We start from the raw sequence: 14,617 nt of genomic DNA on the forward strand, positions 1-14,617 counted from the left end.
CCTTTAGAGGAGTATAAGAGTGATATTTCCTCGGTCTGTCAAGACCAAGTTCTTCTTTCTTCTTGGGCTCTCTCTCTTTTTCTTTTGTCGAGTGGGCATGCCCGGACCGCCAACTCGGCTCTCGTAGTCTGGCATTTTCCTCCATGTTGATGTACTTCTCTGCTCTTTCTTGTACATCGCTCAGGGAGGTGGGGTGCCTTTTTGATATGGACTGTGAGAAGGAACCTTCTCTGAGTCCATTTACTAACCCCATGATGACTGCCTCGGTGGGCAGGTCTTGAATTTCCAAACACGCTTTATTGAACCTTTCCATATAGTCCCGCAAAGGTTCTCCGACCTCCTGCTTTATTCCCAAGAGGCTCGGTGCGTGTTTTACTTTATCCTTCTGGATGGAGAACCTCATCAAGAACTTTCTCGAGAGGTCCTCAAAGCTGGTGACCGATCTTGGTGGGAGGCCGTCGAACCACTTCATCGCTGCTTTTGATAAGGTGGTCGGAAAAGCTTTGCAGCGAGTCGCATCAGAAGCATCAGCCAGATACATCCGACTTTTGAAATTGCTTAAATGATGCTTCGGGTCTGTGGTTCCGTCATAGAGGTTCATATCAGGGCCTTTGAAGTTTCTTGGAACTTTTGCCCTCATGATGTCCTCACTGAACGGATCTTCTCCCCCCAGGGACAGCTCTTCTCAGTCGCCACGGGAGTTCCAACTTCTAAGGGAGGATTCTAGTTTTAAGAGTTTTTCTTCTAACTCTTTTCGTCGCTCTATCTCTTCCCTGAGATTTCGCTCCGCCTTTCGTTGTCGTTCTAACTCCTGTTCCAATTGTTCCAAATGGCCTTGGTGGCCGTGGACCAACCTCATTAGCTCGGTTGCGTGGGGTGGCCCTTCCTTTCCTGACTCCCGTCCATCCGAGGAATTCACCTTCGGATTTTTAAGCCCGGAGGTGCCCTCCCGGTGTTGATCGCTGGCTTCCTGGTGGGGAGTTGGGTTTGCGTCGTTGTTTCCGGTATCCAGGTTTTCCTGTTCGGAATCAGACGCCGTGTGGCCATCTTCTGGTGATTCGTCCGCCATCACTGGTTGATCTCTCGGGTCTCCGGCAACGGCGCCAATGTTACGTTGGGTAACCGGAGATTATTGGGCTGGACTCACTGGGTTAGCCCAATCGTCTGAGGGAGGAAGCCTTCGAGCGGGTTCACGTCTTGGGGGCCTCCGTCCGACTTGTGAGTATGAACGAATGGGGGGTGGTACCTGCAAAGACACTCCGATGCCTAAGTCAGCAAGGGTGTGAACAGGTCTAGAGAGTATTGGGACTTAGAGATACCTGAGGGATGTCAGGGTATTTATAGTGGTGAACCCATAACCACCGTTGGAGTAGTTCCACCATTTAAGGGGGAATAACCGTCCATTTATTTTAGGAAAGTTGGGATAAAGCTCCTGGAAGTAGGCAGAGAGATTTTAGGGGCAGTTACTCATTTGAATGGGTGTTTTATCTGCCAGCTAATCTTCGTTCCCGACTTCTTTAGAGCGAGTCGTGGCAAGGACTGACTTTTCAGGACGAAGGTTGGCGTTGGGGTGAGGCTCAATCCTTTTGGATTGGGCCTTCCATTTGGACTTAGGCCTCAGCGTTGGGTCAGGGTATGAACACTATCCAAGTTGAATAAGAAATAGAATTTGATTTCATATTCTTCTAAAGTATAAACCAAATTTTACTTGATTGCTTTATTATTCTTATTGGCAATTGTTTTTCTTTAGAAAAAAAATATCATTCTCCCATGATCAAGTGTAGGTTGGATTTGTATTTTGTTATTGGAAAATTGAATTACTTTATTAATAATAACAGGTACTTCTGCTATAAGTAAAAAAAAAAAAAACATAATAATTAATTCTTTTAATGTAAGAGAGTATATTTTTTTAGAGTTTGATTAAAAAGTTTTAAAGATACTAATTAAGGAAACAAACTAAAATAATATTGTCCCGAGAAGCAAATAGAGCTGCGGATTGGATGGCTAAATATGGTGCCAAGAGTAACTCTAATCATGTTATTTGATCTGAGCCTAGTGTTGATCTCCAACGAATCATCCGCTCGGATTTAGAATAGTTTTTGCTTTGTTTCTTTCCTTGTTTAGTCACAAAAAAAAAAACTAAAATAATATTTTAAAAACTTGATATTTCCAATACACTTATACTAGTTGCATTAAAAATTACAAAAATATTTTTTATTTATTTAGTAAATAATAACTAATTTTAATTTTTGCTAACAAATTATAATTCAAATAGCATAATTTTTTTATATTTATCTAAAAATTACAAGTTCAAATCTCACGGTTGATTTTAATAAAAAAAAAAAACTAATTCTAACTTTTAATTAAGCAAAATTTTAAACTATCCACAAAATTTGACTAACGAGTGTTGACTATCAATTGAAGTAGTAAGTTTGACAAAAAAAAAATATTAAAAATAGTAATGTTTAGATAATTTCTAACATTAGATCAATAAATAAAACATTAAACTAATTTTGATTGGTCAGGATAGAGACAAATTAAAATAACATCATTTTATTTTGACGTTTAAATAAGATAAAAATAAAAAAAATAAGAAAATTATATAATATACAAATTATTTAATTTTTTTTATTTTCAAAAACAATTTTGTTTTTGTTTTTGTTTTTTTTTTTAAAGAACATCGTTTAGCCATGTGATGTGATAAATCAAAACTAGTTCTACATTCGGTTCATTTGATCCAATGTCGAAAAGAATCCAGAACTAGTATGATACTTAGAACTGAACCTCCAAAAATAATTGAATCTAAAGAACTAAATTAGAGAAAGCCGTAAAAACACCTGGAAAAAAGTTACTCTATCAGACACATTTGAACCCTAAATCTTAAATCAAATCCGAAAATTAGTGAATCGAATGATTAGAAAACTAGGATAGGGTTTTAGATTCGGACAGAGTAGGGAATTTCTTGCAAGAAGAAGCAGAGATCAGGAATTGATGGAGAACAATAGCTGGGAGCAGACTCTGCAAGATGGAAAACTCTATCGGCACCTCAATTCCCTAATCGTCGCTCATCTTCGCGACAGCAATCTTACTCAGGCAAAACCCTAAATCATTCCTTTTTATTTTTTGTTATCGAATTTCATCTTTTTGCATCACAAAAAAGAGAGGACAAAGTTGATATCTTTTCTACGCTCCTTTTTGTAATTTAATGATATTCTTACATGGTTATTAATATTACATTTGAAAAATAAGTTTTATTTATTTATTTATTTATTTATTTTATTAGGCTGCAAGTGCTGTAGCTTCAGCAACTATGACACCACTGAATGTGGAAGCTCCACCCAACAAGCTTCTTGAGCTGGTTGCTAAGGTTCTTTTTCTTATTTTGCTTAGTTGTTGTTACTGTATGATTCTCTTGTACTTTTTATGTTAAGCATGGCTGCATGAGGAAGCTTTTGATTCTAAGGAGATAACAGGGTCTTGCAGTGGAGAAAGATGATGTTTTCAAAGGGACTTTGTCGTCTCCTTTTTGCGACTTGGGTGCACCGGTGCTGCCGACTCATCCTGGAGCTACCATCATTGATTTCAGGCAATTCTTTTCTGCTGATACTTATTCTTTCTCCCAATTTGAAGTTAGTGTGACTGTGTAACTCGTATAGTTTATAATCTATAGTAGTAGTTGATAATGTGTTGTTAATGTACCTTAAAATGGCAATTATGTCATTTCATAATGGCAAGTTAAATTTGGTTGTTTCTATCACGCTTCGGTATGATTAGCATTTGATACCATATGCATTTAATCTAAAATGTATAATGTATTAGAACTTCTGAGTTCTGAAGGGGGCTAGCAACTAGTACTTATCTATTCAGGTGGATAAGTATGTGACTTTTATCAATGGGAATCAATTATATTAATTTCTTTTCATTATATGATGATAAAATTAAAAATTGAGCATGCAAGCTTGTTAGCATATTATATTCAAGTTCAACTTGGGGGAGTGTTTTTTTTTAGCTTTCACTTTTCACAATGATCTAATGAAATCAGACCATAGATCTTGACTCATCGCTCGACTAATATAGACTTCTTCTGAAGTATCATTTCAGTACTCTTAAGTTCCTTCGTTTTTCAAAGTGAAACTCAGATATAGGTGATATGCTCTTGTAACACTAACAAAGCTCAAGAGAGAAATTCACATAACTAAAGGCTGATATCTGTTACAACAGTGCTGTGCCAGATATAAAAGGCACGTCTAAAAGCTTTCCAAAGCACGAGACACGACACCTTTCAGAGCACAAGGTATGTAATATGCTGTAATGAAATATATGCATCTTGCACTAACAATTAAAAGTACTATGCAAACCCTACTGTAAGCAATTTTTTTCTAGTTATCTGTTTTCTAGACTGATTGGCTTAATTTCTAGAATATTGCCAGATGTGCTAGATTTAGTCCTGATGGGAAGTTTGTTGCGACTGGTAGTGCAGATACATCAATAAAGCTTTTTGAGGTGCTGATTTATTGTTATCTGTTTCGCTTCTCCTCATAAACGACTTTTGCACTCATGCTTCCATTTTTTGGCAGGTTTCAAAGATCAAGCAAATGTTACTTCCGGATGCAAAGGATGGCCCTGTGCGGCCTGTAATTCGAACATTTTATGACCACACACAAGTATATTTACATTTTCTCTAGTTCAGTTGGATTTTTTATGTGAAAAATATTTCCTTTATCTCAAAATTGATGTCTTACCTATGATTAAGATAAGTAATCAGCACTTTTGAACTAATTTGTTATGTTCACTTGGCTTCATGGTGTAGGTGTAATTTCTAACGAGTCAAATTCCTAGTTTATTGGGAGTGTGAAAATATATTTTATAGTTCATTTGGAAATATGACAATATTGAACAATGTATGCTTTCTGTAGAGTCAGATACCTGATTAGCATGTTGAATACCTATTTTTGAAAAGTATAGTCTATGCTGGTCACCAAAGATACTAATCACTGAAATCATATTGTTTCTGTTTTTGAGATCCATTCTTTTCAATTATACTTCTTTTGCGAGACTTTTGGATGATCAAAGTTCAAAATTATTTTAAACTTGATAAATTACCTAACAAAGCAACATTATATTCAACATATCAGCTTTTATCTGTCTTTGTTGCAGTGACATATTTCTTACCAGAATTTACCTTCATCTAATATCAATGACTTTTGTTAGCTGATTCTTTTCATTCATTCCATTTGGCATTAAATTTTTTAAACTGCAAAGATTATAGAATGATCCTACAAATTTGTTCATGTGTATTTTATTTTAGTTTTTTTTTTTTTAAAAAATAAATAATGAACCGCAGCCAATAAATGATCTGGATTTTCATCCACAAGGTACCATCTTGGTTTCTGGAGCTAAAGATCAAACAATGAAGTAAGACCACATGTAGTATTACTATGTAATTTTTTATTCTCATTTGCATTTTGTATATTAGGAGCTTACATAATATTCTGTAATTACACATGGCTCCCTGCTTATTTTTGAAATTTTGTACCAACTTCCCCTTGTTTATATGTATTCATTGCCCTTTAGCATCTGCCTACTTTGTCAGGAAATTTAAGTAAGAAGTAGTATATGTCTTTCAGGTGAGATTAACAGCTAAATTGTAACATTTTAAACTCCATTTTTTGTGAAATCCTGTATTAGAGGAGAAAACCTCTTATTCGCCAAATGAAAGCTTTGTTTGAAGGAGGGAGTGGTTAATGTCGTGCATTCTGCATTGAGAGGATAACGTAGCAAAATAAAATTAAAACATAAAAGGTGTTAGTTACTATTTGCTGCAATGGGTGTTGGTGCGAGGATGAAAACAAGTAGGGTGTCATGTGTAATTACTACAGGAGGGGAGATCCAAGTAGTTCGCTTTTTCTTGTCTTTGTTGTTTTGGAAATGCTTTTTCAATGTGACATGCTAGTTTTTTTTTTTATCTTTAGGTTTTTTGATATTTCTAAGACCAATGCAAAGAGAGCATACAGGGTTATACAGGTGGTGCCATCTTACATTTCTTATATTTAAGCTTTTGCAACTAATGAGCAAGTATAAGAATCAATTGTAAACCTTCAGTTTGTTAAATTTTGTTCTGCAGGATACACACAATGTTCGATCTGTATCGTTTCATCCTTCTGGAGACTTTCTTCTCGCAGGTATTTAAGTTTATCAAATATAAAATATATCCTGCTGAAGCTTTGTCTATTGTTTTTGCTAGTACCACCATTTTCTTAAGAGAAAATTGATATAAGTATGAGCCAACCATAATTTACTTAGCTCTTGTGAAAGTTGCTGTTTTATAAGATTATTCATTTTACCTTTTTTTCTTTTCATAGTCTTCTCAGGTCAACTCATTACCTAGGTAGTAGTTTGAATGATGAAGTGTTAAGCTATGCTTTTTCAGTTTACATAATGTTCACCTTCAATCGTCAAATGTTTTCTATATGTAGCCAACCCTTAATTGTGTGAACTGCTTTTGGTCGTTCTCAATGCACTTGGACAATATCTCAAAATTCGCATTTGCATATTCACTTCTATGTTGGAGCTTGGTAATAACCATGTGCAATTTGAATGATTTTCTCTTTATAGACATTGTGAGAGTTTGACCAAAAAGCATGTATTCATGGTAGATTATCTTCCAATTAGTGTCCTTGTTTTCTTTGTTGATTTTTTCACAAAAAAAACTCACATGACAAATATCAATTTCTAACAGGAACTGATCATGCAATTCCACATTTGTATGATATAAATACCTTCCAGTGTTATCTATCAGCAAACATTCCAGAGGTTGGCCCAAATGGAGCCATAAACCAGGCATGTCATTTCTCTTGTTAACAAACTATGCGTACCTGTGTTTTTCTTCTATTCCTCTATAGTGATGTTAATGAATTCTTTCTGTTTTATAGGTCAGATATTCTTGTACAGGTGCCATGTATGTTACGGCATCTAAAGATGGTGTTATTCGGTTGTGGGATGGCATCACTGCTAATTGTGTGCGCTCGATAACTGGAGCACATGGAACAGCTGAGGCTACAAGTGCAATTTTTACAAAGGATGAAAGGTATAATTATATTTTGGGTCAATTAGTTAAGCAAACACAAACCTTGATGCACTAACATACCATTTGAAGGATAGTGCCACTTTCAGCAGCATGATGAGTTCTTTAAGGACAGCATGACTGATTGTGTTCAGTCATATATTTTAAACCTTCTAGCCTTTGACGTGTTGCAAAGTTACAATGACGAGAGGGTTTGCATTTTCAATGTACAAGGATGTTGATTTTGAAGTAGGCACTTCCCTTGTAGTTCCAACACTTGACATTCTTATCAACTAATATGTAACATCAGAATTAACAATCTTAAATTAACATCCTGTTTACTGCAAAACACATTAAGAGCTTGTGTTTTATACTGTAAATCAATCAAAGCAATTTTTTGCTTTAGTATTTGCCGGAAGTATTGCATTCTGTGCTAGTTTGTTGAATTTATGACCGGCCTCATCGATGTTGCTGCAGATAGCCATTTGTCAACTTGTTACACTTTCCCAAAGTTTCCTGATAGGATTGGATCGTTGTAGTGACATAACTTTTAACTTCCTAGGTTTGTGCTCTCCTGTGGTAAGGATTCTACCATAAAGCTTTGGGAAGTTGGTTCTGGAAGATTAGTCAAACAATATCTTGGAGCCATGCATACACAGCTAAGATGCCAGGTATATACATAACTTTTTTTCCCTTTCTAGCAAATTTTCGGAATTAATATTGGTCAGTTCCGGACTAACAAGCCAATTCTTCAGTATTTGTGATGCATATACTTGGAGTTTTCTTTTGCATTAGAGTGAAATTAAGTCTATTTTATCATCCCTTGTGTCACCTTAGTAACTCATTCCCATGGTTTATTTTTGAAAATGTTTTGTTTGCTTTATTCACAAGAAATTGTTGTTTCTCACTATTATTAAGGCAAATGATTGATCTTCTATGGGACCTCACATGTATGCTTACCATAAGTTTATCTTATAATCTTGCATCCGGAGGTATTTGTCGCGTTAAATTAGAATCTCTGTCCAAACTGTCGATTACTCGCACCTAAGTTCACGAGGCAATACCATTTGTTTTTGCAGGCAATTTTCAACGAGACAGAAGAGTTTATTCTTTCCATAGATGAACTGAACAATGAGGTTCGTTTAACTCCATATAGTGTTTGATGTTAGCTTTATTAACTGGATTTTATTGAGGATCTGGCGTGCATTGCAGATCGTTATCTGGGATGCAATGACAACAGAAAAAGTAGCAAAGTGGCCTTCTAATCATGTCGGCGCACCCCGCTGGATCGATCACTCGCCAACAGAGTCGGCTTTTATTTCCTGTGGAACTGATAGGTCAGTTAGGTTCTGGAAGGAAACTATATAATGAAGTGTAAGGAAGATGTATGTATTCACATGCATTAGTTAAAGGGATCGCTGAATGAAAATTCACGAAAATTGTTATCATAAATTTCCCTCACTCTGTTAATATCCTCCATGAGCAGTGAATGCATGTGATCCTCACTTGAGATTTGAGGATTGTGAGAGCAACTCCAATGCTGGTTCTTATTTCAATTTTATTTTGGGTCTCATAAAATGTCACAAAATGCTACATCACTATTTGAGGGAGTGTGTCATAAATAGTAATTTGAAACTAAACTCGAGATTTGTCATTCTAATATTTGATATCAATGTAATTTGAATTTTATATTATTTTTAATTATTCTATCAAAATTACATGTTGCGAATTTTTATTGGTTTTTCTTCAAAATGATACTGTCCTTTTAAAGTGAGATTTGTTTAATTTCATCTATCAATGTCAATGTAAATTTCGATTTTAAATTAGTTTACTTCTTATAAGTATTAAAAGTAAAAACCTTTGATTGGAGTTGCTTTTAGTCTCTGCTTTTTTTCTTTAGACTTGTCAATCTCTCTTAGATAGATATGTGAGATTGATCGAGTATTTGAGTTATGCAATATGGGCACGTCTCTAGTATGGATTATATGTGTTTGTCTCCAGAATGTAACGCGTGGGTTCGTAGAAAATTTTACAGATTCAGTGTCTGGAAGTAGGACATTGAAAGGAGTAGTGTTGAGCAGTGTTTATCAAATAGCGATGAGATTGAGAAAACAACTAGTGTAGGTGCCAATATAGAGGGAAAGTTAAAGGAAGATTTCATTAGTTTCCTAAAAAAAGAATAAACTTCTTTGCTTGGAAAGTCTCCGATATACCAGGTGTTCCAGGGCTTACCTAAAACTGGATGATTGGGCTTGAATGAAAGGCCCGAATGTTGAAAGAAGGTAGTCTCCGACTTGTTTTACGTCTGGGAGCCTCCGTCTGAGTTATGTATGTGAAAGAATGGGGGGTGGTACCTGTAAAGACACTCCGATGCCTAAGTTAGCAAGGGGATAAGCAGGTTTAAGAGTATTGGAACTTAGAGATATCTGAGGGGTGTCAGTGTATTTATAGGTGATGTGCCAATAATCACCGTTGGAGTGGATCCACTATTGGTGGATAGCCGTCCCTTTATCTTAGGGTTGTTGGGATATTGCTCCTAGAAGTAGGTTGGGAGATTTTATGAGCAGTTACTTATTTGAACAAGTATTATCTGTCAGCTCATATCAAACACGACCTCTTTGGGGAGGAGCCTATGTCGAACCTGACTTCTTTAGATGAGGTCGGGTGGGTGGTGAAGGCCTATCTTTGGATTGGGCATTTTTTGCTTATGTTTTGGGTCAGGGTATGAACAGTGCCTCTGCTTGAGTTTGAGCTTTCATGAGGTCAGGCTCAAGCATTTGTGGTTCCAATTTCCTTTGTTGGATACGCCGCCTTCATAAGGTCGAGTAGACGACGTGTTTCATAATTTTGAAACGTTGCATTTTTTGGTATGCGTTACGCGACAATTTTCTTTGTTTTTGAGTGGCATTTAAAGAGGGTGTGAAATGTCTCTTTTTGCCCCTTGACTCTTATAAATGCTCCACTTTTCCTCTCTTTAAACGACTTGTTTTTGGCCAAGTCTTTTTTCTAGAACTGATTTGTACAACTCGTTCTTTTCGAGTTATTTAAGGCTTGTAGGCTCTGTATGATTGGTTTTAGTACATCTTGCTTAACCAAAGAATATTTCTTGTCCTAATTTCGTACAACTCATTCAGTTCAAGTTGTTTTGAGGATATATGACTTGTTTTAATACAAATCACCTTTCTGAAACTTATTATGATTTCTTACTACTTGTTTTGATACAAATCGTTTATTTCAAAACTCGTAATTATTTCTGAGTATAACCTCATCTAACTCGTTCCATGCGAGTAGTTTTAAGGTCTTACGATTTGTTTCATTTCAAATTGTTTAATTAAAACGTGGCTATTTTTTGATCTAATTTCATACAACTCATTTAAATTCGAGCTGTTTTTAGGATTTCACAACTTGTTTCAAGTACAACTTATTTATTTTGAGTCCTTTTAAAGTATCATATCATTTTTATAACCATCGGACTTCGTTGCTTTATCCATGGTGCCCCTGCTCGAGGTTGAGCTTTATGAAGTCGGACTCGAGCAATCAAGCAGAAAGGATTTTCGAACGATGCCTTTCAATGATTTGTTCAACTCGTTCATTCCGAGTTAGGTGACTTGTTTTTTATACAAGTCACTCTTTTGAAGCACAACTAGTTATATATCAAGTTGTTTTGCGCGATTTGTTTTAATACAAATTGCTTAGATCATATGGTTATTTTTTACTCGATTTTGTTCAACTCATAAGTTTGAATTGTTTTAAATCATCAAGCCGTATTATAACCATTGGACACCAATTTGAACCTCGTCGCTTTATCCGAGTGACCATTGAAAAGGTCAGCTCATGATTTTTGCGCTTTGTCGAGCATAAATTGGCGACTTAGGTGAAGGGATTATATGCTTATTCCCTCCTCTTTCTAGTTTTTACAAGGTTGTCATCCTTGTGTATGATACAACTCGTTTTACCCAAGTTGTTTTGGAGGATAGTTTTTACGTTTCGATTTTGTTCAAAAATGTTTACAATCCTTTCTTTTCTTTTTAACTCGTTTCTATACGAGTCATTTGGTTGAAGGATTTTTGCTTTGATTTTATTTTAGTGATTCATTTTGATACAAATCACTTTTTAATGCTTTGCTTTAATGATTTGTTTTGATACAAATTACTTTTAAAGCTTTGCTTTTAGATAGACACGACTTGTGCTTGACACAATTTCGTTGAAAATATGGTTGATTGGCACAACTCGTTTAATTCGAGTTGTCCTTACGTTGTTGTGAATGCTAGAACAAATTTTCTTTGAACAACTTGTTTTTGTGAAATTGTTCCATTTTATACGACTAGGTCGTTTATTTTTTAGAACTTGTAGAGATGAGATCGTGGGCTTGAGATTTTGTACGATTCATTTGTTACCCATGTGGGTCGAGTTGTTAAATCGTATTTATGCCTCGAGGGGCATATTTAGTTAAGTTACTTTTGCGACTTGTTCTAAACACAACTTTTTCAACCTGTTTGGCCCGAGTTGTTTCGAGGTGTTTTCTTTCCAATTCGCGTATGTAATTTCTTTTCACCAATTGGTTCCTCGTCGCTTCATCCATGCGATTTTTATATGATCGGCCCATGATTTTCGCAGTTTGTCGAGCTTCAATTGGTGTGTGTTAATTGTAGAAAATCAATTTTCATAAAGAATTGTTTTATCTCCTTATGTTGGAGGTGTGTCGCGACCTGGGTAGTTCGTCACCTTTGAGGTCAGACACTTTGTAGTAGCCCTTTTTTAAGATTTCAGTAATCTTGTAGGGTCCTATCCAGTTTGCTGTCAGCTTTTCTTCGCCCAGCCTTTGTAACCTGATATTATGTCTTATCAGGATGAGGTCATTTGTGGCGAATCTTGTAGCCATCCTTTGTCTCAAAATCTCTTTTCTTATCCGAGTTTGCTCTCGAATTTCTAAAAGGAGATCGAGTTTTGTTATCCTTATTTCCGTCTCAGCAAATTCTTTTTTTTTTTCACAAGGAATCGTGATGTCTTTCTATGGAATCGCGGGTCTCTTTATTAGTTCATATTTGTGGTGTACAATTTGGTGGAATGTGGGTAGTGGTTAAGATCGATTCGATAAAAAAGCGAGAATAGTGTGTATTTTTCATTGGGGATTTCCTGGAAAAAATCATCGTATTTTTCTTCGATTTCTTATGTTCTTTTTTATTTTTATTTTTTGTGCCCCGACATCAATGTTGAATATTGCCCTTGGTTTTCCTTTATTTATATCAATGGAAATCATGTGTTCTGTGCCATATGCAAGTCGGAAGGATGTTTCTCCTGTAGCAGACTGAGGTGTGGTCCGATAGGCCTATAGTACTTGAGGGAGTTCTTCAGCCCATGCTCCCTTTGCGTCTTGCAACCTTTTCTTTAACCCAGCTAGTATAACCTTGTTGGCTGCCTCAGCTTTCCCATTAGCTTGTGGGTGCTCTACTGAGGTAAACTGATGCTTGATCTTCATGCTAGCTACTAGGTTCCTGAAGGTAGAGTCGGTGAACTGAGTTCCATTATTAGTGGTGATGGAGTGGGGAACTCCATACCTTGTAATAATATTTTTGTAGAGGAATTTTCGACTTCTCTGGGTTGTGATGGTGGCTAATGGTTCTGCTTCAATCCACTTTGTGAAGTAGTCCACTCTCACTATTAGATATTTCACTTGTCTAGGCGCTTGGAGGAAGGGTCCTAATAGGTCCAATCCCCATTTTGTGAAAGGTCATGGAGAAGTTATGCTAATGAGTTCCTCGGAGGGAGCGACGTGGAAGTTTGCATGTATTTGACATGGCTGACACTTCTTTACGAACTTGGCGACATCTTTCTGCAAGGTGGGCCAGTAGAACCCGACTCGTATGTCTTTCCTAGCCAAAGACCTTGCTCCGAGATGGTTTTCGTAGATACCATTATGGACCTCTTCTAAGACTTCTGTTGTCCTTGAGGTCGGGACACACTATAACAATGTTGTGGATATCCCTCTTTTATAGAGGATATTTCTCACCAAGGTATAGTTCTGTGCTTCCCTCCGGATTTTCTTGGCCTCTTTTTCCTCTTTGGGTAGGATGTCGAATTTCATGTATTCGATCAGTGGGTTCATCCATCCGAGGTCCAATCCGGATACTTCCAGGACATCCTGCTTAACCTCTGTTTTTGCGACAGAGGGTTCTTGGAGAGTTTCTTGAATTAGGCTTCTATTATTCCCTCCTGGCTTGGTACTTGCTAACTTGGAAAGGGCGTCTGCTCTGCTATTGAGATCTTGAGTTATCTGTTTGATCTCGGTCTCTGCGAACCGCCTAAGATGTTCCAAGATTTTGTCTAAGTACCTCTTCATATTAGGGTCTTTGGCCTGATACTCCCCATTGATTTGAGAGGTCACCACCTGAGAGTCGCTGAACACAGCTACCTTGGTCGCACCGACTTCCTCTGCTAACTTTAGCCCAGCGATCAAGGCTTCATATTCTGCTTGGTTGTTGGAAGCTGGGAATTCAAATTTGAGGGAAACTTCAATTTGAGTTCCTTCTTGGTTGACCAGTATTATGCCTGCACCGCTTCTGACTTTGTTGGAAGAGCCGTCCACGTATAGCTCCAATGCTGTGGAGGCTTCCTAAACAAAATCTCTAATTTTTTTTTTTATAAAATTTCGGCAGCATCTCCTCTAAAACTCGGACTTTGCCACCCTTTTCGGGTCCAAACCTGCATTCTTTTGAATTCAACATACCCTTCCTCATCATCATAACAATCGCCACAATAAATCTACCTCAGATAAATAATTATACTAATACAATATTCAAATCCAACAACCAAAATTCAACTAAGAATCATAGTTCACAAATCCTAGGCTTTTAACACAAAATACCTCATTATCACAACAACCTCCACAATAGTTATACCTCAAATCAATAATTTGCCAAATCACCAGTTAATCAACAAGCACCAAACCAACCATATTCATCAACAGGATACTAAGCATTAAATATACACATGCAATCCAACTTATCCTATGGTCATCTAGCCTAAGTTTTCAGAGAATATTATATATTAAATGCAAGAAACCTAAACCATACCTTAGCCGATTCCCAAGTATTATTCCAAGACAATTTTCCTAAAAGAACACAGCCCTCAAAACCTCAACTAATCTGCTTCCTCCAAGTTCCAGTATTCACAATTTCTAGTTCCAATTATTTATTCACAACCTAATACACATTCATAACACATATATATCCAATTTAATACTCAAAGCTCAAATTCAATAAAAATAAAATAGAATTATCGTATCCTCACCTTACCAAAGCTTCACATAAGCAAGAGTGAACATTTTCCTCAAGCTAATTGGATCCTAAAACATCAGAAATCAAAGAAATTCAACCTTCCCATTAAAAATTTGAAAACTGGGAGAAAAGAGGGCTGAGAGTGATTAAACAAGTTACCAGTAAAATTGTTCTGGTAGAAATGTAGAGCTCGATGCGGTGAACGCGTGACCGCAAACGGTGCGGCGATTGGAGCTCGGACGGAGAAGTTACGGGAGTTGGAACTTTGCCGTAAGGG

General features: G+C 36.7%; 1 protein-coding gene across 1 annotated transcript; it reads left to right on the forward strand.

The window, feature by feature from the left end:
- The first annotated feature begins 2,630 nt into the window (after positions 1-2,630).
- On the forward strand, positions 2,631-8,792 carry LOC107623092 (Transducin/WD40 repeat-like superfamily protein). Its single transcript, XM_016325233.3, has 14 exons — positions 2,631-3,093; positions 3,284-3,367; positions 3,474-3,586; positions 4,222-4,294; positions 4,420-4,503; positions 4,578-4,664; positions 5,345-5,415; positions 5,973-6,024; positions 6,125-6,182; positions 6,740-6,840; positions 6,933-7,087; positions 7,626-7,734; positions 8,143-8,199; positions 8,276-8,792. The coding sequence occupies exons 1-14, from the start codon at positions 2,992-2,994 to the stop codon at positions 8,429-8,431; spliced, it is 1,302 nt and encodes a 433-aa protein (XP_016180719.1). The 5' UTR covers positions 2,631-2,991; the 3' UTR covers positions 8,432-8,792.
- Positions 8,793-14,617: the final 5,825 nt, after the last annotated feature.

The sequence above is a fragment of the Arachis ipaensis genome, chromosome B10 (genome assembly GCF_059453495.1).
Source record: "Arachis ipaensis isolate K30076 ecotype BB chromosome B10, ASM5945349v1, whole genome shotgun sequence".
NCBI classification, from domain to species: domain Eukaryota; kingdom Viridiplantae; phylum Streptophyta; class Magnoliopsida; order Fabales; family Fabaceae; genus Arachis; species Arachis ipaensis.

Bases quoted from the DNA above. Each gene is read 5' to 3' on its own strand.
- LOC107623092 (XM_016325233.3), top strand. From the start codon at position 2,992: ATGGAGAACAATAGCTGGGAGCAGACTCTGCAAGATGGAAAACTCTAT. The intron at 5,416-5,972 runs GTAAGACCACAT...TTTTATCTTTAG, and splicing joins GCTAAAGATCAAACAATGAA to GTTTTTTGATATTTCTAAGA. The intron at 6,025-6,124 runs GTGGTGCCATCT...TTTGTTCTGCAG, and splicing joins GAGCATACAGGGTTATACAG to GATACACACAATGTTCGATC.